The sequence below is a fragment of the Aulonocara sp. 'chitande type north' Nkhata Bay genome, linkage group LG3, assembly GCF_057382095.1.
Source record: "Aulonocara sp. 'chitande type north' Nkhata Bay isolate Kocher_YH1m ecotype deep benthic linkage group LG3, A_spYH_male_GT1.1, whole genome shotgun sequence".
In the NCBI taxonomy this organism is placed as follows: Eukaryota; Metazoa; Chordata; class Actinopteri; order Cichliformes; family Cichlidae; genus Aulonocara; species Aulonocara sp. 'chitande type north' Nkhata Bay.
Window position 1 is genome coordinate 68985494 of NC_141346.1, and position 24297 is coordinate 69009790.

Here is a 24297-nt window from a genome sequence, read left to right on the forward strand (position 1 = left end):
AGCTTTCACCTCTTTCCAAAAATCTGCCATATTATTACACAGCATTTTCCAAAGAATCTGCTCTCAGCATTTGCTCATTTTTAGTTATAAAGCGAACAGCGTACTTATATCTGGCATTCGCACATTTTTTCTGTTCAAATTCTGGGCCTTGTTTAGGTCTTCCAGCCATGGCCCAACATTTATAAGCTATGCGAGCTTCATCATGGTACATGGATACATGTTCTTTCCAGCCAGGTCTGATGTTAGGTTTCTTATGCTTATATTGTTTATCAAGCAGTGTACCACTTTCATGCAGAGCAGTCACTATATCATCATACATGGAGCAGAGTAAAGGTTTATGCACAGCATTCTTACAGTTGACATCCTTGCACAAAATAGCTTCTTTGGGCAAAGAAATGTTGTTCAGATGTATATCGGTGTTACTATGATAAGCTAAGAAATCATCTTCACTACAAGCTGACCAGTCTAATTTTACACTGGTAGCAATATTGTTTCCAGTTGTTGCTGGCATTTGTTCCACATTCACAGTAAAACCAAAAGGTATATGATCTGACACAGTTACCTCATACCTGATAGTCATGTTTGCTAAAGCTGCATGTCCATCAGCTGTACAGATACAGTGGTCCAGCCATGATGTACTATGCCAGGCTTCACTTATGTATGTATAGCTGTCTGCAGGCAGTAACACTTTGGTAGACAGGATAAGATTATTAACTTGACAGAAGTGAGTTAAGTGGTTAGCAAACTGAGAACTGCTGTCTGTGAGATCAGCATTAAAATCACCCAAAACATATATGCTGTAAGTATCGTTGTCTTGAATAAATGCATTAATAAAAGCCAGCCTACTGAGGTATTCTTGCTCATTTTGACAAGATTCATAGGGAGAATAAATATTAAGAATGATAAAACTACTATTGTTCTGTGTATATTGTATACCAATACACCAGTCTACATCCAGTCTAATGGGCTTTATCACAGGGTCTATTTTTTTGTCCCAAAGCACAGCAACCCCTCCAGGTATTCTGCCTCTGACTATAGCTGTGCTGAGATCAGTTGTTGATTCCCCCACTCCCAAAAAACTTGCATTTAGACAGTTAAGTTTTCCCAGGTCCTGTTTGGACAACCATGTCTCCTGCAAGCATAAAATGTCACATTCTGCAAGGAGACTGTCCACAACAATCCGTCGAGTTTTGTCCCCTGCACTCTGTCCCAAACGTAGACCACGACAGTTGTAAGATAATATCCTAATAGACATCTTCATGTTGATACGTTGGTACCAGAAGGCGCAGTTATCTCCCCTGCTGGATCCACTGAGCTTGGCACCAGGGCTTACGAGGTTCATAAAAACGCCGGACCAGAGCCCCTTCAGGCCAGAGTTCAGGATTGTACATTTCACCCACATCATTACATTCAGCAGTAACCTTGAAAGAGCTGAACCTGCTACGTTTACTAGCAATTTTTTGACAGGTCACATCTCTTTTAAGTTTCTCTCTCAAATACAGAGCAAGAGTTTCTGCATCTACATCCAGGGCAAATATAGTGGCAAACACGCTCACCAATTTAGACCCTGTGGTATTTAGGCAGCAGAACAACTAAGAATAACAACTACAAATAATGTTTTTAGGTTTCTGTTGTACTGCAAGGTTCTGTACAGGAGAACCAAACCAAGAGCAAATATTACGTCTCATTTACACCTGAGCACGAAGAGCCATCAACATTTAGCAAATTGAATCATCTTTGTTTAGATGCAAGAAGAATCATATAGAAATGAAAAAGTAGAAATAGAAATACAGAGCAAAGATATCCTCTAATTCAGCGTAGCACATGTGCAGCTGCTGCGATTCACGTAAGCATTCGGCTCGTCGCTGTTGCAGATTTTTCTCTCGCTTTTCTGGCTCACAGCGCTGCAAACACAAAAATAAATATCCCCAAAGGTGTGAAAGGGAGCTAATTAGTAAGAGTATTGTTACTCTCCGCAGGAGTAGTCCAGCAGTAGAAATCAGTCCAATAACAAGGTGTGTAACATCTAGCAGGGTGACAGAAAAACCCAGGGTAACTTCTAAGGACCTCAACGTCTCTCTCACATTGTGTTTTTTAAACATGCTTCCATTTGTCACTTCAGTCTTTACTCTGAAATACAGGAAGAGAAATCATGGCTGAAACAATTTCTCATGAAACCAGGGGTGTGGTCCAACAGTCAGTTTGGTGAGGAAGGTTCCTAACTGAGAGAAGTGACCCAGAAGTATCTGTGTAGCAGCCACAATGAATCAAGATCATGAGCTTTATTAACTGATCAAAGTCTCTTCTTTCATCTTCTGTATCATTCAGTTTGCATTGGTAATGCCCATTATTGTAATGCTTTTTTAAGACGAGCAAAACTTTATTTCACTTTGGGTTAGCTAGGATAAGTGATGGATGGAGGGAATTTTACTTCAGCCACAGAAATCCTAAACAGGAAGGAGGAGCAGAGTTACAGTGGATCACTATCCAGCAGGGAAACAAGGTTTATTTCAATTTCTTGGCCATGAGTGAGATTTACTGAGTGGGCAAATTAGGGAGACGACACTATCAGATCCCGAGCCCTCCATGTGTTAATCAAGAGACGGCTGCTGTGCTACATCCATAAATAATGAATAAATTAGGAGCTAAAGCTGAAAGGACAGTTTATTTGTACCATCTTCACGTGAACACATTCAAGAACATCACAGATGAAGAAACATTAAAAACTTCCACACTACATAAAGCAAGAAAAATAGTTTTTCTTTCAGGTGGTTTCAGAAAAACAGAAACATCAAACATCTCCAAGACTCTCTTTGAAAGAACTAAAAACCTTTGTTCTCATGGTCCAATCATGAGTGAACTCCCCAATGAAGCCTTGTGTGCTAAAACATGTCAGAGTTTTAAAGGTTAAACATGAGTTTCCAAACCGTTTTGCTGGAGAACAATGAACTATTTGACTGAGTTTCAATCATTTACAGACGAGCAAAACCAGGACAGAGAAAAAAGGACAAAACTGACTCAGTAAAAAACAGAAAAGAAGATCCCATGTAGATCTGTATTATGTAGAAGTTCAGCCCAGCAACCAGTTCAGTTCAACACAAGTTTAAATGATTCTATCTGAACTCTGTGGAGCCTGATCTCAAGCTTTTTGAGTCTGACACAGAAACCAGAGGATCTTTCTGTCTCTTCAGATTCACTGTGATCCAGTGATGGGAGTGATTTCAGCCCTGAGTGATCGCGCTGATGTTTGCACAGAGCAGACAATGAGGTGAATGTTTGGGCACATTGGTAACAGTGAAACAGTTTATTAGTAACGTGGGATCGTTTGTGTGCAGAGTATGAACTGAGATTCCTGAAGCTCTTGTCACACTGGTCACAGCTGTAGTTTCCTTCCATGTGTGCACGTTCATGACTGTTACGATTACCTGACTGTGAGAAGCTTCTCTCACAGTGTCTGCACTTGTGTGGTTTCTCTCCTGTGTGGACTCCTTTGTGTGTTTTAAGCTGACTTGCAGTGGTGAAGGATGACCCACACTGATCACAGAGGTGCTTTTTAACCCCACTGTGAATCAGTTCATGTCGTTTTAAATCACTTGGTGTGGTGAAGCTTCTCCCACATTCTTTGCAGTATTTCAGTTTGTCTCCAGTGTGTCTACGTTGATGTCTTTTTAGGGTCTTTTGCCGACTGAAAGTTTTTCCACAGAGGTCACAATGAAAGTCTTTCCCACCACCACAGTGATGACAGGGTTGAGAACTGGATCCATCTGTGTCGCTCTGCTTCTAAACAAAGACACAAAGACAGTGTAAGTCAGTCCTTCAACATTTGTATCCTGAACGTCGCCTGAAATAAAGAGCATCTCTGCAGACGTCCAACTACATTTCACTGTTTCAGTTAACACACTCAGTTTACTGGGCTGCAATAACTACAATACTACCACCATAATACTACAGTAATACTAAAATCATAACTGAAAGGAAAATCTGAATAATCACTCAGAGCTGCTTTTCCATGGAGTAGAATTGCTAACATGCTAACACAGTTTAATGAGCAGAGTTGTTCCAAACAGTCAGGCTAAAATGACAAGATAACAATATAAATACATACCTCACAGTAGCTGCACTTGTAGAGTCTCTTTCTGGTGTGGATCTGTTGGTGTCCTCTCAGGTGACGTGGAGATTTAAAAGTCTTCTCACACAGGTCACATTGATAAGGTCTCTCCTCAGTGTGGGTAAACATGTGTCGTTGCAAGTGTGTGTGAGTTGTAAACTGTTTGCCACACTGTTCACAGCAGTACACATCATGTCTGGTGTGAATGCGTAGGTGTGTATTTCGGCTCCCTCTCTGGCTGAAAGTTTTTCCACAGATGTCACAGCTGTATGCCTTAATTCCAGAGTGGGTAACTAGATGCCTCTGTAAGTGGCTACTTTGAGTAAAAGCTCTGCCACACTGATCACAGCTGTACACTTTAACTCCACTGTGGATGAGTTGGTGTTGTTTTAGGGAACGCTTCAAGGAAAAAGACTTCCCACAAAAGTCACAGCTGAACGGTCTCTCTCCAGTGTGGATGACCTGATGCTGTTTTAGTGAAGCCCTCACAGTAAAACCCTTCCCACACTCGTCACAGGTGTGTTTTTTCTCTCCCTTTCTTCTGTGAGGTTTGTCGGCCTCCTGAGAGCGCTGACTTCTGGCTCCATGTTGGTCCTGCAGTGACAGAGATACAAACAGAGGCAGTGAGTGAAATGCAGTCGTGGAACAAACTCAACCTTCAAACTCCATTAACACTAGTTTTAAACCTGAAGGTGGAGCGTGGCACCAAACACCTTAAAGGTCTCTTATCCCCACCTGCTGGTAGTTCTAACACATTACATCCAACCTGGTGTTAAGCCAAGAAAGGTTATTATGCATTTTATCAATATTAGTATAGTATGAACATCTTCACACTAATCTGGACGCCTTATTCTGGACTAATTGAAGTCTGTTAAGATCTGTCTTATTAGCTGCTGACCAAATGATTGAACAATACTCCAGATGAGACATTACTAGTGCATTAATGACATCTTTCATAATGAAGAAGTGATACACAAAGAGCATTTCATAGCCATAGCTATGCCTTGTCGGCAGAGTTATGTGACATTAGTGATGTTTGTACTTTCAGCGTTAACTTGGTTTTAAAGCCTTTAAAATATACGCCGTTCAATAGTCGACCTTAATCTGACAGAGAATGTGATGATTTTGTGGATAATTAAAGTCAGTCATATATCCACAAACACAACAAGCTGAAAGTCAGTGATGCTGCTCGGTTTGCAGTCCTGAACATCACGGCACAAGCAGGATTCACTGCACTGTTAATGTTAGCTGTGTTATATTGCTGCCTCTGTTCGGTGGTGTCGAGCCAAACGCACTTTAACGTGTGTTTGAACGAGCTGACGGTTCACTCGTTAAGCTGAAAGAAAGATGCTTTAATCACAGCAGTCACACATGTGTCCACTGCACCATCTGGAACTCTTCTTGTTTACACTCGTAATAACACAAACACTAAATCCTGCTTCTCTGCTGCTGTTGTGTAGCAGTGTGTACACCTGAGACTGTCACCTGTCTGTCTGTCCTGCACTCTCTCTCTGTTTCTTTCTCTCTGATTGTGGAATAAAAGTATGAACATGTGGTTATAAGTTACACTTGTGTTTGAATCCTGCAGCTTATCACACATTTGATTTCCATGTGTGACGACTGCAAGTGTCCAGAGTGAGGACAGACTGAGGGAGCCACTGCTGCACATCATCTGTGAGGCTTTGCACCCCTGATGATCCACCAGGACAAACTCAGCAGTGTGTGAGGAAGAGGAGGAGGAAGAGCCAGCAGCAGCTGACAGATGGAGAGAATAGACAGACTGTTCCCTGTTTGTGAAGGACTGCTAGGAAAGTTTAACATAACTGTCTGTGCTGAATCAGTCTTATTAGGTAATGTTCAAATAATGTGATCATCCCAGTGTTTTCAGTGTGGGAGAAAGTACTCAGGGCCTTCAAGTTACACACTATGAAAGGCAGCAACAAGTTTAATGTTCAGAAACCTAAAGTCTGTATCAGCAGCAGAATGGAGCTAAAAATAAATGTTGGTTTCAGTTCTATGAAGCTTTGAGTATTTTGGATAAGCAGCTGCTGTGTTTGTTGCATCATATTGCTGTAACTGTTTATATGCTTTATATATTCTGAGCTAAGTTGATCTATAGTGTTACATCATATTCTATAAGGATGTTATGTGTTTGTAGACTTTCTGCCCAGTTTGACCCATTTAGCAGAAGTCAGCCTGTTTAAGGCTCTGATATCTATTCTGTGTGACTTAAAGCAGTTATGACATGGTCTGATTTTCTCACCCAATAAAGGAATATTTCATATATCAGTCTACTCTTCATTCTATCAGACACAGTTATCACAGCTCCTACATTTGCTTTTTACACATACCGTATTTTCACGACCATAAGGCGCACTGTGCTAAAAGGCGCAGTCTCAGTTATGTGTGCCCTTACTGTATTTAACACACACATAAGGCGCACTGGACCATAGGGTGCATACAAGTACCGTATGCGTATTTAAAAATAAAGCGGGAGCAAACCTGAATTCGGTACCTTACTCACATTTCTATTGCCGGTAATCGTCATCATCAACAACACACAAGCATACAAGTGTGCATATTTAAAAATAAAGCAGGAGCAAAACTGAGTTTGGTACTCACATTTTTATTACCAGTAATCGTCATCATCAACAACACACAAGCATACAAGTGTGCGTATTTAAAAATAAAGCAGGAGCAAAACAAAGTTTGGTACTCACATTTTTATCATCAATCAAACCCATCGAAGTCCTCATCCTCTGTGTCTGAATTGAACAGCTGCGCTAAATCTCCATCAAACATGCCAGGTTCACTTTCTTCACTGTCAGAGTCACTTTCTGTGCCGTGTGGCTCCTCGGAAACGATGCCGGCTTTTGCGAAAGCTCGAACAACAGTGCCAGCAGACATGTTAGCCCAAGCATCTACAATCCATTGGCAAATTGTGGCGTAACTCGCCCGGCACTGCCTTCCACTCTTAGTGAAACTGTGGTCTCCACCGGTCATCCATCGCTCCCAGGCCGCTCGCAGCCTTACTTTGAACGGGCGGTTCACACCGATGTCCAGCGGTTGGAGTTCCTTTGTCAGGCCTCCCGGAATGACAGCAAGCTCACAGTTCATTTGCTTCACAAGTTTTTTCACATCGGCTGTGAGATGGGCACGCATAGAGTCACAGATCAACAGCGATGGTGATGCGTGGAAAAAAACCACCTGGTCTCCTTACATACACCTCCCTCAGCCAGTCTTTCATCATTTCCTCATCCATCCAGCCCTTTTCATTTGCCTTAATGATGATTTCTGCTGGAAACTTCTCTTTAGGCAAAGACTTTCGCTTAAAAATCACCATAGGCGGCAGTTTCTGTCCATTAGCATGGCAGCCAAGCACAACAGTAAAAGAAGACTTTTCATACCCCGTTGTGCGTATCGCTACCGTGCTGGTCCCCTTCTTCTCCACAGTGTGACTCACCGGGATGTCAAAAGTGAGCGGGACCTCGTCCATGTTTGTGATGTGGCTGGGCTGGATGTGTTTGTCGCCGATGTGTTTGCTGCAGTAGGAGCGGAAGATGGCCAGCTTTTCCTTATAATCTGGAAGTTGCTGCGCTACCGTAGTCCTGGTCCGGATGGAAAAATGGCACCGTTTCATAAAACGAAAGCACCAAGACGGACCTCCTTGGAAATGTTCAATGTTCATCTCTTCAGCTAGTGAAACTGCTTTTAGCTGAATGGTGACCGTTGAAACTGCTTCTCCCGCTCGCTCTTTGCTCGATGATCCACCGCTCGAGTCTTTCCTCCAACTCGAACCACCTCGCCTTATGTCCGCGGAAACTCAGCTGCGTTTTCTTGACCTGCCGGAGCTTGTTTTCCAGCTTCCTCCATTTGCGAACCATCGATTCGTTAATCTTAAATTCTCTCGCCGCTGCTCGATTTCCATATTCCTCCGCGTAGCTGATGGCCTTCAGTTTAAACTGTGCTTCGTAAGCGTGTCTCTTTGCCATTTTCAGGGTTGTTAAAACAACGATGTCCTGCATAATGCACATACCTGTTCTTTTATACAGGTATGTGCGATTGTCCCGGTATATACGATCAACGCCCACACTTCACCCTTTAATGTTCTTATGGTGTTCTCTACTACGTCCTCCTTTTTGAAGAAAATCTAAGACTTTTAAGTGCGCCTTATGGTCGTGAAAATACGGTATATGTAAGCATTGAGCCAAATTTAGTACCAACATACTGAAGGAACAATATTTGTCTCTTATATATGATACATCTATATAAACACTGTCACAGATACTTGTCTGTGAGTGAAGTGATTAATATGATAACTATAATATTGGCCATATTATATTTACATTACCACAGTGAGATGACTTTAGTCTCATGAACAACATCAGCTAATTGTTATTTACAGCTAATCTTAAACGACTGTTCAGCACAGAAATGAAGCCCAACAATCATGTTTCACAGTCCTGTGGTCTCAGCCTCAGATACTCATCAAATCACACAGAGCTCATGTAGAAACAAATGAACTAAATATGTTCTCCTTCATTTCTGTCAAACAAAGCTGTATGAAACATTTCCAGCTGTTAGTATCATGGTTGCTAGGCAACCTGGGCAGCGCGACGGAGGCTAGACGTCCCATTTCACGAGCCTACGAGCCTCGCACTTCGGCCTTAGCGGTCTTTGAGTACGCGGCCCTCGAGGACTTTAAAGCTGCAGAACCTGAATCGGGATACAGCCATGATGATCTCCAGCCTCGTGCTCGCCAACATTCTCACCTGAGTTAAGAAGACGATCACTGAAATGGTCTCAGCAGGTCCTTTGATGACAGCAATGAAATGCAGTGGTAAGGCTTTTTGGGGATTAAGTTCGTTTTCATGGCAAAGAAGGACGATGCAGTTCATCTGATCACTCCTCATAACATTCTGGAGTGCAGGCAAAATGCTATTATAAAAACTTAAGCAGCAACTTCTCCAGGTTCCAATATTTATGCAATTCTCAAACCTTTTGGCCACGACTGTATAACCTCTTCTGAAGTTTAGTGGATATTATACATGGTTATGCTCAGGATGTGTCGGCCAGTTTCCACTGGAAACGCCTTTTGGTTAAACTGTCAGCGAGGAATTTGCATTTGCACTGTTACATTTTTATATAACTTTAATGCACATAAACAACAGCTGCTTGTTTCAGTGAAAATACATTGATGGCTTTTTAATAAAGTTGTGCAGCTGTAAAGTATTTTGTCTGGTGTCAATTATATCGTCAGCTACATCGTTATGGCAAATGTTCGGATGTATATGGTGATAAATATCTTTGGTCATATGGTCCTGCTCTGTCTGTCACCTTCTGTGTTGAGCTCATTGTTTCCTCTGTAGTGGCTGAGCTGAGTCCAAGTAGCTGAAAATGTTCCTCTGCTGCTCCGTCAGACTCTCCTCCTCCTGCTGATCAGCTGGGACACAAAACAGATCTTTGTTAGGCTCCACACTGCACTGAAGAGTTAAAGTGTCTCATATGTTCATCTGACAAGTAAAAGAACACATTTTTGTTTCCCGAGGTGGGCAACTTGTTGGAAACAAACACAAAAGGTTTGAGCACTGATACCTGCCATTGCTGCCATTGAAAGATGCAACGCCAGCAATGTGGATTGTCAAGACTCAAACCAATCATCAAGCAAAGACAACAGGGATCATTTGTTTCTGTTTATTTAGCATTCACAGCATTTGTAGTTGCCGTCTGTGCAGGGAAAGTCCACGCACACTGTGTGGTACCGCCATCCGCAGAAGGTGCATTCAACCTCTGTAAGAGAAACGAGGTTGTCTGAGACTGAAATGATATTCACTAAAGAAGTGGTGATTTGTAAAACTTCACATTTTGATCCGGGACGTACTCTGCATGAAAACAAGCGCTCACTCTTCCTGCTCAACAAATGACAAGGGCGGAGCCTTATACCACGTGATACAGAAGCTGTGCCGTGTGATGCTAAAATTAGCAGGGAAACAACAACGGAGAGCACGTCAGGGATGACGAGAAAGTGACAGGAGAAAATCCGTCCCGGTCAACCACCCAAACATCAATAACGGGAACCTTATACAGCGCTTCCCTATACACGTCGAACTCCCGCAGGCACAAAGACATTACAGAGGCTATCACTTATCACCTGACCAAAGATATGGCTCCATCAACACTGTGCAAAACGAGGGATTTAGGAAAACGATCAACACCCTAGACAAACGCTACACAGTGCCGTCCCGCAACTATTTTTCTATTGTTGCACTACCTGCTCTGTACACGCAGCGTCGAGCAACGGTGGAGACGGAATTTCAAGCAGGAGAACATTTTGCTGCAACAACAAAACGTGAGACATTTGTTGTTTTATGTTTATTTATTGTTATGAGAGAATCATGATCTCAATTCTAAGCCAAAAAATCGTGATTCTCATTTTATGCAAAATCGTGCAGCCCTAACATTAACACAAAACTATTGTTTCACCAGAGAAACACACATGAAGAGAGAGAGAGAGACAATAACAGCTACCAAACAGTCGTCATAATTCGTCACACAATGAGAAAAGGACAAATCAACAAGTAACAATGACTAATTAATATTAAAATCTGTAACATAATGTATTGTTTGGAGTTTAGTCTGATTGGTTCAGGATGACCTGCCATTATCCAATCACGCGTCTGCTTACCTGCATCTTTTCTCTTTTTTCTAACCTGAACACCTGATGGCTTTGAACTTTTGTTGTCCATCTTCCATTGGTTTGAATTTTGCGCTCCAGTACAAACACAAATCCCCCAACCCGAGGATCAGCACAATTAACCTAACAGCAGGCACGTGCAGAGGGGGGGGGGGGGGGGGGGGGTAGAGGGGCTTGAGCACCCGCCCCTTTCCTGATGGGTGCCCAAGGTGCCCTTTTGTTGAGGCAACTTTTTTTTTTTTTTAATTATTATTTTTTTTTTTTAATGTGTGTGTGTGTGCGGAGTCCTGTCTGTGCCCCTCAACAATAATATTTAACTATTAATCACAGTTTTGCTAAATAAAAGGATCTGGCTTGCATCAGTCACATGATCACATTTAACCAATGATCGCCCTTGACGGCAGAAAGCGCTGGTTACGAGCCGGGAACGAGCTCACAAAGAGCACGCACATTGCTGTAGGAGAAACACAAGTTAACTCAGAGACACAGACTGATGCGACAAAACCAGTAAGTAGGTGTACAGCGCACACTGTAGTGTGTAGCACACAGGAGTGTTAGCTTATTACGTACACGTTGGTAAGCTGTCTTGTTGCAACTGACGAACTGAAACAAACGAGCGTGCTGTGTGTGCAACAGCGCGACAAACATTACCTGTCCTTTTATTAACTGCACAGGTAGTGCTGGTCACAGCTGCTGGCTACCTGTGTAAGGCTGTCATGGGTCTGTAGCTCTGTCACCGTTTTAGGGAACATATTTAGTTTTAAAGTAAGTTACAGGGCTTTTCCTGCCTTTCTGGGGGAATTATATTTCACTAAAAAACGATCTAATATGCATGTCCACATAATTATGCATTATTATAATTATAATATATTAAAAACACAAGCTGTATTTTAAAGAACATACATTAAGAAGCAGATTATATTAGATTTATATTTTAAATAAGACAAAATGTGGATTTTACAGCAGTAACATTATTGTATCTCTACAGTTTAAACATGTAATAAGCTTTGCCCTGCACAGAGTGGATAGTGAAACACATGGAATCATCATAATGACGTTATTTCATATTTATTACTTCCCCCTCCTCTTTGCTTTATTATTGTAGCTCTAGTAATAAATAATAATGTAAGGATTCTGGATCAGCACCATGATGCCCATAGTATATACAGTATTCTGAAGAAGGTCTAAAATGTCACTGTGTGTGTGTGCATGTGTGTGTTTTATTTAGATGGATTTAAAAAAAAAATATTACTCATGATATAACATTGTGCAGACATGGCTGGTAAGGACATGAGGAGGAAACAGCAGGAGCTGTGTGAGGCTACTAAAGGCAGGGCTATAACATTTTTCTGTCATCATTTTATTATAGATTAAGTGCAAGAGTTGTTAGGTGTGGATAATTAGATTATAGTTTATTGCAATAGCAAGTTGTGCCTTGTTCTCACATAGACAGCAAGTGGAGAGTGATATATGAAATGATGGGATGGAAGGAAGAAGGGATGGAAGGAAGAAGAGAAGCAAAGAGTGATTCACAGGCAGAGCCTAAATTATTTCTCACAGTTTTTCGTTGCCTTATGGTTCCAAGCGCTGTCACCAATCTTTGCATTTTGTTATTATCTCATGACACTTGTTTAATCAGCTACCATCTCTCCTGTGGACTTTTTAATGTCTACAGTCTCAGACCAACACAGCCCTGCCCTCATAGCTGGACTGGCCATCATTTGCCCGGTGGGCCGCTGGCGATTTTTTGTTTTTATGGGCCGACCGATTTCTTTTTCTTTTTTTTTTCTTTTTTTTTGGGAAGGGTATAAACAATGAAAGGTGTTGGATTGGCCAATTGGTCATGATCGACTCTGGGCTGGACCAATTACAGCCGAGGAGGTCGGATGCACCCTCCCCCTTGTTTAGCAATCTTATAGACGAACTAAAGAAAATGGAGAACAAAAAAAGGAATGGAGGTGCCGAAAAAATTAGGGCCAAAAAGAAACAAGCCCTTCAGGCAGACGCTGCCAAATGTGTGAAAATTACTGAATTGTTTGGTGGTAGCTATGGCACAGCTTCCATAGATTTAGCAAGATCAGCAAGTGGTGGAGGCCAGCAGGTGGATGAAGGAAAGGGGAGGCAAGAGGAGGAGAGACCCGAGGCGGCCGCCGGTCATAGTGGCAGAGGAACTGAACTTCAGGTAAGAAGTTATGACCTGCTGTCTATCTGTGTCAGATATAAACTAATTTTAGTTGTAGTTTGTTTTCGTTGTGGTGACTTTATACAGTCGCTTAGAATAACTCGTACAGCGTAACTAGCATGACAGAGTTTATATACTGCTGGGCGGGTGCTATGAAGTTACTGATAGTAAATTTTATTTTATGCTTAAGGTTAGTTTCTCAAACTTCTCAAAATCTTAACAAATTGTGCCAATCCATGTTGCACCAGCTGATTTATCATCAAAAGTGGAGAAGTCTGTGACAGAGGAGACAGAAGGGCAGAAGAGAGAGATGGAAGAGCAGGAGAGAGAGATGGAAGAGCAGGAGAGAGAGATGGAAGAGCAAGAGAGAGAGATGGAAGAGCAGGAGAGAGAGATGGAAGAGCAAGAGAGAGAGATGGAGCAAGAGAGAGAGATGGAGCAAGAGAGAGAGAGATGGAAGAGCAAGAGAGAGAGAGCCAGGGCATCGATTACTTTGCTCGCCCTGAACCTGCCATATTACAGGCCTTCTTAGATTACCACCCACAGCAGAACAGTAGCAGTGCAGTTGTGATGAGGGTGTTCAGCTGTAAAGATGGCACCAACAGGAAGTGTCTTACTTATTGCAAAGAACGCCATTTATTGTTCAGCTTTGTGTGTCTGGCATTTGCAAGGCTGACTGACACCAGCACATTTATAACAGGCATGAGTGACTGGCGACATATACATCTGCGCACAGAGGAGCATGAAAAGAGCAATACACACCAGACCTGTGCTGAAGCTTTTTTCTTAAGGTGCTCAAAAGGCAACATCAGGAGCTTGTTTGCTGGCAGTCAGTTGTCAGCTCACAGAGCACAAGTGAAAAAGAGACGGCAAGTTTTAGAGCGTATAGTGGATGTGATCAAAGTACTTGGGAAGAGGGGACTCAGCTATAGGCATGTGGAGAATGAGGCTGCATACACTTTAGGTGATAACACCATCGATCATGGTAACTTTCTGGAACTGATTGTGTTATTAGGCAAGTATGATATGTGCCTTGGAGAACATTTGAATGACTGCATTGAAAAAAGCAAGAAGTTGCATCAGACGAGTGGATCAAGAGGTAGAGGATCTCTCATCACCCAAAACAACTGTCAACTCAGTGATTGATGCACTTGGCCATCTGCGCAGGCAGCTCAGTGCGCACTCGCGGAGCAGACACTGCACATGGAGCGGACATTCCCGGACTCTCTCATCATTGCTCTTGGGGACTTTAACAAAGCCAATCTGAGCCATGAGCTTCCCAAATATAAGCAGTATATTAAATGCCCGACCAGAGAGGAGAGGACATTAGACCACTGTTACAGCACGATCAGCGGGGCCTATCGCGCGGTGCCCCGCGCTTCACTCGGACTTTCTGACCACGTCATGATCCACCTAATCCCCGCGTACAGACAGAGGCTGAAGCTCTCCAAACCTGTCCTGAGGACCAAAAAACTGTGGAGCAACGAGGCTGTGGAGGAGCTTCGCACGTGTTTGGAGTCTACAGACTGGGACACAATGAAGGCTGCTTCTAACAGCTTGGACGAGTTTACGGACACTGTCACCTCCTATATCCACTTCTGTGAGGACAGCATTGTGCCATCACGCACCAGGGTGAGTTATAACAATGACAAACCCTGGTTTACTCCTAAACTCAAAAAGCTGTGGCTGGAAAAGAGAAAGGCGTTCAGAAGCGGAGACAGGGACTGCTACAGAGAGGCCAAGTACAGGTTCACTAAAGAAGTGGACGTTGCTAAACATCAGCACTCTGAGAAGATGCAGCAGCAGATCTCAGAGAATGACTCGGCCTCTGTGTGGAAAGGTTTTAGGAATATCACCAACTACAAGCCTAAAACCCCCCACTCCACTGATGACTTGCTCTTGGCCAACACCCTTAACGACTTTTACTGCCGTTTTGACGAGCCATCAGGCAGCCTTCACACCTCCAACGGCCCCAATAATAGAGACACTTTGGACACTCATTCCCCCACCTCTCCCCCCTCCATAGAGCCATCACCACCTTCAAACTGTTCACCTACAACACCCCCCTCCCCTCACCCCACACAAAAGAGGATTTCACACCACCTCTTCCCACCACAACTCTTCATAATCATGAAGCAGATGTGAGGAAGCAGTATAAGAGTCTGAATGCTCGGAAAGCTCCCGGCCCAGACGGTGTGTCTCCTGCCACCCTCAGACACTGTGCAAACGAGCTGGCCCCAGTGTTTTCTGGCATTTTCAACTCCTCACTGCAGGCATGTCATGTGCCTGCCTGCTTCAAGTCCTCTATCATAATCCCTGTCCCCAAGAAACCTAGGATCACTGGACTAAATGACTACAGACCCGTGGCTCTGACATCTGTGGTCATGAAGTCATTTGAGCGCCTGGTTCTCTCCTATCTCAAGACCCTCACGGCCCCCCTCCTGGACCCCCTGCAGTTTGCATACAGAGCCAACAGGTCTGTAGATGACGCCATCAACATGGCCCTACACTTCATCCTGCAGCATCTGGACTCCCCAGGAACCTACGCCAGGATCCTGTTTGTGGACTTCAGCTCTGCCTTCAACACCATCCTTCCAGACCATCTCCAAGGCAAGCTTTCCCAAATGAATGTGCCTGATTCCATCTGCCGGTGGATCACTGACTTCCTGACAGACAGGAAGCAGCATGTGAGGCTGGGAAAGAATGTCTCGGACTCCCGGACCATCAGCACCGGCTCCCCTCAGGGCTGTGTTCTTTCTCCTCTGCTCTTCTCCCTATACACCAACTGCTGCACCTCCACCCACCAGTCTGTCAAGCTAATCAAGTTTGCAGATGACACCACCGTTATTGGACTCATCTCGGACGGGGATGAGTCTGCCTACAGGAGGGAGGTTGAACGTCTGGTGTCCTGGTGCAGCCACAACAACCTGGTGCTGAATGCCCAGAAGACAGTGGAGATTATTGTGGACTTCAGGAAGCACACAGCTCCACTCCCCCCCATCATCCTGTCTGACACCCCCATCACCCATGTGGACTCATTCCGCTTCCTGGGTACCACCATCACCCAGGACCTGAAGTGGGAGCCCACCATCACCTCCGTCATTAAGAAAGCCCAGCAGAGGATGTACTTCCTGAGGCAGCTGAAGAAATTCAACCTGCCAACACGGACGATGACGCAATTCTACACCGCAATCATCGAGTCCATCCTCACCTCCTCCATCACTGTGTGGTACGCTGGAGCCACTGTCAGGGACAAACAGAGACTGCAGCGTGTTGTGCGCTCTGCTGAGAAGGTGATTGGCTAAAGACTCCCATCTCTGCAGGACCTGTACACCTCCAGGACATTGCGGCGTGCAGCTCGGATCTCAGCTGACCCTTCTCACCCTGGACACAGTCTGTTTGACCTGCTCCCCTCAGGCAGGAGGCTCCGGTCCATTCGCACCAGAACCTCTCGCCATAAGAACAGTTTCTTCCCCTCTGCTGTTGGACACATGAACAATAACCGTATGACTGTTCCCACCACTAACACATGACCCTACGCTGTGTTCACTGCATCATTCCATGTTTGTCACTGATCACCACCTGCACTCATGTATATATCATGTATATATCTATCTACTTAGCACTTTTAATTCTTACTCTTATTTTTTATTTTCATGTCTATTTAAACGTAATTTATAACAGTATGTTTGCACTGAAGCACCACAGCAATTTCCTAATGTTGTAAACCTGCTCAACATTTGGCAATAAAACCCTTTCTGATTCTGATTCTGATCTCCTTCAAGAGAGCATCGCCAGTGATGTCCAGAAAGCTGGGATGTTTTCTGTTCAGCTAGACACAACCCAAGACATCACAGGTTATGATCAGTGTTCAGTAATCATCAGGTATGTTACTGAGTCTGTGCAGGAGAGGCTTGTCTCCATAGTGAGGTGCGAAGCATCCACGGGGCAGTACTTTGTAAACTTGCTTTCTGGAGTTTTAGAGCATCTGAATCTAGACAAGGCCATGTGCATTGGGAATGCAACAGATGGTGCTTCAAATATGCAGGGCCAGTACAAAGGCTTTTCAGCACTTATGACTGCCCAGTCTCCAACTCATGTGCATGTGTGGTGCTATGCACACATACTTAATCTTGTGATTGCTGACACAACACAAAGTGTCATTGAAAGTGGATCACTCTTTAATTTACTTGATGACATAGCTGTGTTCATCAAGGAGTCCTATCACAGGGTTAATCTGTGGGAGAAACAAACCGAAAACACAAGACACAGACGCCTCAGTCCAATAGGTGAGACACGGTGGTGGGCCAAGCATGATGCCCTCCAGAAAATCTTTGGACATTTTGGAAAACCAGATGATGGCCTCTTCGTTCATGTAGTGCTGACGATGGAAGCCATTGAAAAGAGGGAAAAAGAAAAGCCAGCTGTTTGTGCCAAAGCACGAGGCTTTAAAGAGTGTCTCTTGAAGCATGAAACTGTGTTAACAGCACAGATATTTCTTAGAGTGTTTGAGCAACAACTCGTCTGTCAAAGTACCTCCAGTCAAAGGGGATGGACATTCTCTCTGCCCATCATATGGTGACTGCCACACAAGATGGCCTCAAAAGTATTGCCAGGGACTTTCCAACTGTGAAGACAGCTGCAGACACATTTGTGAAACAGACAAATCAAAAACTAGAGGAGAGGGAGAACAACACAGACATGGAAGTGGAGGCTGAACTACCTAAAAAGAGAGCCAAAAAGAGAAAAGGCATGGCCGGAGAGATGCCTGAAGATGAGTTGCAAATCAATGCTGAGAAATCATATGAGGTGAAAGTGCACAACATCATCCTGGACACAGTTATTGAAGCAATCCACAGACGATTTGTCATACATGGCCCTCTTCTTGCCGATTTGGCATGGTTGGACCCCAGGAAGTTTAGCCAGGTCAGAACAGTTTCTCTTCCAAGTAATGCATTTCAGAACCTCAGCGCCTGTCTACTTAAATTTGACAGCAGGGCTACAGTTAATAACCTTCAGTCAGAACTGAAACGTTTTGCTGAACAGTGGGAAAGGCTTAAGACATCACATGTAGATGAGTACACGACCAGAACAGCAAAGGACAGATCTGAAGAATGGGACGAAGAAAGTGAAATTGTGACCGAAAGCTGTGGTACTTGCAAAAATTGCCCACTGTGCTGCTATCAAATACTCAGGCGGTTCAACATGCTGTCTGATGCCTATCGTCTCCTTGGGCTGGCATACAAGTACCTGCTGACCCTCTCCCTCACTCAGGTTGCCTGTGAAAGAACATTCTCTACACTCAAGTTCATTAAAAGCAGACTCCGAAGCAGCCTGTCTGCAAACAAGCTGGAGATGTTTATGCTGATGGCCACTGAAAAGGACATTCTCATGTCATTGGACTCTGACATGGTCATTGACAGGGTAGCTGAGAAGAGTGACCTGCTGAGAAAGCTCCTTTTGTAACCTGGTGAGGTGAAATAAAAATGAGCAAAACATTCCTAATTATCTATTGTTAATATTAAATTCAGCTTTATTGTTATTGCCTAAACGAATACGTTTAGTATCTACCTTCACTTCAAACAAGTCAAGTGATTGGTAAATGCTTAGAATTTGTCCATCTTAATAGATAGAATAAATATGAGATTGGAGTATTAGGCATTTATAAACATATATTCTTACAGTCTTAATCTGTCAGTGTTTCATTTCAGATGCTGTCAGTCATTTTAGGAGGACTGAAGTGTGTTCATTTTAAGTAAGTACTATATGGAATATGATTCAACCATTTTTCTAGAGTAAGCATACCAGTACTGTCATCGTCTGAAAAAATCTATTAAGTACAATTCTTTCTCAACCTTCACTGTCTGTCCTTTCACTTCATAAAGGTATCCATGTCTTAAGATATGTTCAGTGTTGCTGCTGTGGAAGTGTTGTAGGTGACCTTTTATTGATGAGTGAATAGTCTTTGGTGATACAATTCAATCATAATCTGTCCTTTATAGATTTTAATATTCATCTAATCTTTATTCCTTTCTGTCCTGTTTGTCAGGGTCTGATCATACATTGTTTGTTTAAGAGGTTCGAGACCATTCAACTTTTTAAGTTCATCAACGTAAGTACTAGTGTATATGATTTCTCTAATTCCTTTCTGGAATAAAGATGCCAGTACTGTGATCATCTGAGCAAGTCCATCAATTGCCATTCACAGTTCTTTGTCCTTTCACTTGTGTCCTGTTTTTCAGGGTCCCATATAATTTCTTCAGAAGTAAGTACTGTATATGATGCCAGTATTTTCCCATATTTTCTAGATACTGTATTAGTACTGTGTGTAAAATGCCATCAAAAACTCAATTAAGTGTTATTCTTATTCTTCTTTCTCACCTTTCTTTCTCTGTCTCCTTTCATATTTAAAGGTTGCTGTGTTAACAAAATATATTGTGGTACCATGCTGTTTTCTATTGTTTTGGTAAATAAATACTTTATGAAAATATCCCTAAATCTGTCATTTATTAATTTTAATATTAATTAATGATCATGTCTCACCTCTAGTGTTCTTGGTCTTAATTTCAGGTTTCTACCATGTGTTGTAGATAGTTCAGGAGGTTAACTCTACCAAGCAGTCTTTTGTTTTTGTAAGATTGACGAACTGTGCGCTCTGAACAACCACAGACTATACCGTGAGTGCAGCTCGTTTATCTTCACGGAGACGTGGCTAACCGAGCTAACGCCGCAGGCTAACGTAGACCTATGCGGTTTCACACCCGTGAGAGCCGATAGGGACACGCAGGCCAGCGGAAAAAGCAGAGGTGGGGGACTCATTGTCTACGTTAACAACAGATACTGTAACCCTGGACACATCTCCGTTAAAGTTTCGGTATGCCGTCCGGACCTGGAGCTGCTAGCTGTTAGCTTGCGGCCATATTATCTACCTTGGGAGTTCAGTCATGTGATCTGTGTGTGTGTTTACATCCCTCCGAGGGCCGACGCAACAGCTGTCTGTGAGAAAATACACACAGTCACAGCAAGACTTCAGACACAAAACCCCGAGGCTTTCATTATTATATCTGGAGACTTTAACCATGCCACACTGGACTCTACTCTGGCTGCTTTTCACCAGTTTGTGAATTGTCCCACAAGAAGCAACAGGACAATTGACCTACTGTATGCTAATGTGAGAGATGTATACAGAGCCACCCCCCTCCCCCCACTAGGGAAGTCAGACCACAACCTGGTTTACCTACAGCCACAATACACACCCCTCGTCCAAAGGCAGCCGGTCACAACGCGCTCCATCCGGAGATGGACCCCAGAAAAGGAGGATGCTCTGAGGGACTGTTATGACACCACAGACTGGGATGTGCTCCTAAGCCCACATGGTGAGGACATAGAGGGGGCGACACACTGTCTTACAGACTACCTCAACTTTTGTGTGGACACGGTCGCCCCTGCTAAGACGGTACGGTGTTATCCTAATAACAAACCGTGGGTAACACAGGAAGTCAAAGCTGTCCTCAACATGAAGAAGAAGGCTTTCAGGAGCAAAGTGAAGGAGGAGATGAAGGCAGCACAGCGGGAGGTGAAACGCTGCCTGAGGGAAGCAAAGGACACCTACAGGAGGAAGGTGGAGCAGAAGTTGGAGAGGAACAATATGAGGGAGGTCTGGAATGGTGTGAAAACCATCACAGGCCACAACACCAAGAAAAGCACAGTGGGGGGGACTGTGGAGAAGGCAAACGAACTCAACAACTTCTTCAACAGGTTTGACCAGCCCACAACCCCCCCACCCTCACCCTCACCTTCACTACAGAGTCCAATCCCCACTCTCCTACCTCCCTCGCTTCCCCCCCTTCCTGACACCATGACACCCCCCTCCTCCAATCCCTCTCTCAGCAGCAAGACATCTCCCCCCCTCCCCTCTTCCCAAACATCTCCCAGTGTCACAGTGGATCAGGTCAGGAGACAACTGAGGAAGCTTCGCCCCAGAAAGGCAGCAGACCCAGACAAGGTGTGTCCTAGGATGCTAAAGGCGTGTGCTGCTGAACTTGGGGAGCCGCTACAACGAGTCTTCAACCTCAGTCTGCGACTGGGGAGAGTGCCCGCCCTATGGAAGACATCCTGCATCGTCCCGGTCCCCAAAAAGAACCGGCCCAATGAGCTGAATGACTTCCGACCGGTGGCACTGACGTCACATCTTATGAAGACTCTAGAGCGGCTCTTCCTCAACTTCCTCCGACCACAGGTACAACATGCCCAGGACCCACTACAGTTTGCATACAAGGCGGGTGTCGGAGTGGAGGATGCCATCCTGTACCTCCTACACAGAGCCCACTCACACCTGGATGGGGGAAAAGGCACGGTCAGGATACTGTTTCTTGACTTTTCCAGTGCCTTTAATACCATCCGGCCCTGTATGCTTCAAGAAAAACTGAACAGGATGGAGGTGGACCCCTGCCTGGTGGCTTGGATCTCCGACTACCTCACTGACAGACCACAGTACGTCAGGCTGAAGGACATCACGTCTGACACAGTGGTCAGCAGCACAGGAGCACCACAGGGAACTGTGCTGTCCCCTCTTCTCTTCACCCTGTACACCTCTGACTTCTGCTACAACTCTGAATTATGCCACATTCAGAAGTTTGCAGACGACACAGCCATCATGGGGTGTATCTGGGATGATCAGGAAGAGGAGTACAGAAGTCTGGTGAGGAACTTTGTCGCATGGAGTCACACAAACCACCTGCAACTCAACACCTCAAAGACTAAGGAACTGGTTGTGGACTTCGGGAGGTCTAGAGCAGGTCCACTGCCGGTTCAGATAGAGGGGGAGGAGGTGGAGGTGGTCAACAAGTACAAGTACCTCGGGCTGTGGGTGGACAATAAACTGGACTGGTCATGCAACACAGAGCACCTGTATAAAAAAGCCCAAAGCCGACTGTACATCCTCAGGAGGCTGAGGTCTTTTAACATCTGCAGGAAGCTCCTGAGGATGTTTTACCAGTCGGTGGTTGCTGGAGTACTTTTCTATGCTGTGGTGTGCTGGGGGAGCAGCACAGCAAAGAAGGACTCATCCAGGCTGGAGAAACTGATCAGGAGGGCTAGCTCTGTGGTCGGCATGAAGCTGGACACTCTGGTGACAGTGGCAGAGAAAAGGACATTAAAGAAACTGATGGACATTATGGACAATGCCAGGCATCCTCTGCACACGGCCATAAACAATCAGAAGAGTCTGTTCAGTGACAGGTTGCTTCTCCCAAAGACAAGAACTAACAGACTTAAAAACTCCTTTGTCCCACACGCCATCAGACTGTTTAACTCCTCTCTGGTGGGGAGAGGGAGGGGAAAAAGGAGGACAAAGGAGGGAACAACTAAGCTGTAGTGCCTCTTCACCTCACTGTACAATACCTTTTGTGCAATACTTTTGTAAATAGTCAACGGTGCAATAGACTCAATACTTGAAATGTGCAATTCACTTGTATTTTTATTTTTATTCCTATTTATTCTATTTATCCCCTTCGTATATTTTATTTATATTGTCTCTGTATTTATATATATATGTGTGTGTGTATAACTCTGTAACTTCTGTCGGTGCTGTGCTTTTTTGGAAATCGAATTTCCCAGAGGAACCCACCCGAGGGATTAATAAAGTTCTATCTTATCTTATCTATGTACTGTTTAAAATCCCGAATAGGGAGAATGGTGTAGGCTTAACTTTATTAGATTGATACATATATACCAACAAGGCAGTGTACATCAAAGCAGTTGTTTTCATGCAAAGGCTTTATGGTTTTTCCTATAGCGATTGACAGACCACGTGACTTTGTGCATTGCATGCCGGGAACTCCTGGCAAAACAATCCAAGTACCGCATCAAATACAAGCATTTGCAATTGCAGCACCGCAAAACGTTCATTCTCCGGTTCCAATACCTTCTTGTTTTTTTCTTTGCCGCACAAAAAAGGAATGTACAAAACGACGGAGAACAATGCCGGTCCCAGTCCAGCCCTGCCTGCCCTCCAGCACTATCCACAGCAACCCCTCAACAGCAACATTGTACCCATCAGGTAAAGCATCGGCTACGTTTGCTTTGCCTTGTTGCCCATATTAGATTCTTGATGAATGTGTGTTGTTGTTATTCAGCCTGGTTCAATGTGCCCCTTTCTAACTTTGAGCACCCGCCCCTTTAAACCTCTCTGCACAGCCCTGCCTAACAGACCTACACCTTAGTTCACAGATTCACTTTGTCTAAGGTTGATTTCTGGGATTTCACACAACCCAGGATTCAGATCGTGAATCCATGATGGGCTTGGATTTACATCATTATAAATGAAATGTGCTCTACTTGGAAGCAGCCGGCCCCGCCCCTTTTGACGGGTTGTGTGAGACTTTAAATCATCAAACTGTAAATTATAAATTTAAATTGTTATTGATCCTTTACCCCGAGTCCTAAAGTGTAGATTTATTTTCTTACTCTTCTTATATTTATTGTTTGTTTACTTGCACCGCTGTAACTGCAGCCTCGTCGTCTCGTCTCTCTATATGCTGGACTGTCTGTAGCGGAGATGACAATAAAGTTTACTTTGACTTCAGCAGCGCGCAGGCGCACCGAGGGCTCTCGCGCTCACTTTATAGAATGTAGAAAAAACATCGGTGCAGATTATAAGTCTGTATCATAATATCTGTTTGTTGTTTTTATTTTGTTTTGCGAGTTGGTTATTAGATGCCGCTCCAGCCAGCCAGAGACTCCCCGCCGCCCCGCCCTCTCCTCCCTGTGCCGCCAGCAGCAGGCGCACCTCGCAAACGGAGGGCGCCCTTACTCCCAGCAAATGGCTGATAGAAAACCGATCGGTGCCTACGAATTTCCCAATATGCGCTGGCATGACGTCGGGGAAGCATGGGTACGACCGATTATTTTATTTTTTTCTTGCCCGTGATGCCCCCCCCCCCCACGATGCATTCTATTGGTTTGCACACTTACACACACCCAGCTGTGGTTTCCTGTTTTGCTGGACTCTGGAGAGCCCCGCCTTTAACGCTCTTCTCTCACAGAGAGCAACAGAAAACTTGGAAAAACTCCAGATTGACTGAACTCAGTTCAAAGTTACCTTGACACCTTTAGATGTGAGACGTAGTGATGGTCCGCTTGAAGCTGACGCTCCGGTGCGTGTGTCAGAAAGATCAACGCGCTGCTTCAGAAGCACCGTGTCGAGGCTTGATTCGTTTGGCCAGAGTCACGTGATCAGTGACGTCTGAAGCTTCGTTTAGAACGTACCTTTTTTTAAATCGAACTTTATTGAAACACAATGAGTATACAACA

The 24297-nt window shown here is 44.2% G+C and overlaps 1 protein-coding gene across 1 annotated transcript; it reads right to left on the reverse strand.

The window, feature by feature from the left end:
* Positions 1 to 2439: 2439 nt before the first annotated feature.
* LOC147336839 (uncharacterized) lies at positions 2440 to 24217 on the reverse strand. Its single transcript, XM_086287693.1, has 4 exons — positions 24086 to 24217; positions 9446 to 9551; positions 4106 to 4702; positions 2440 to 3780 (listed from the first exon to the last, which is right to left on the reverse strand). The coding sequence occupies exons 2-4, from the start codon at positions 9461 to 9463 to the stop codon at positions 3088 to 3090; spliced, it is 1308 nt and encodes a 435-aa protein (XP_086143819.1). The 5' UTR covers positions 9464 to 9551; positions 24086 to 24217; the 3' UTR covers positions 2440 to 3087.
* Between the last annotated feature and the right edge of the window lie 80 nt (positions 24218 to 24297).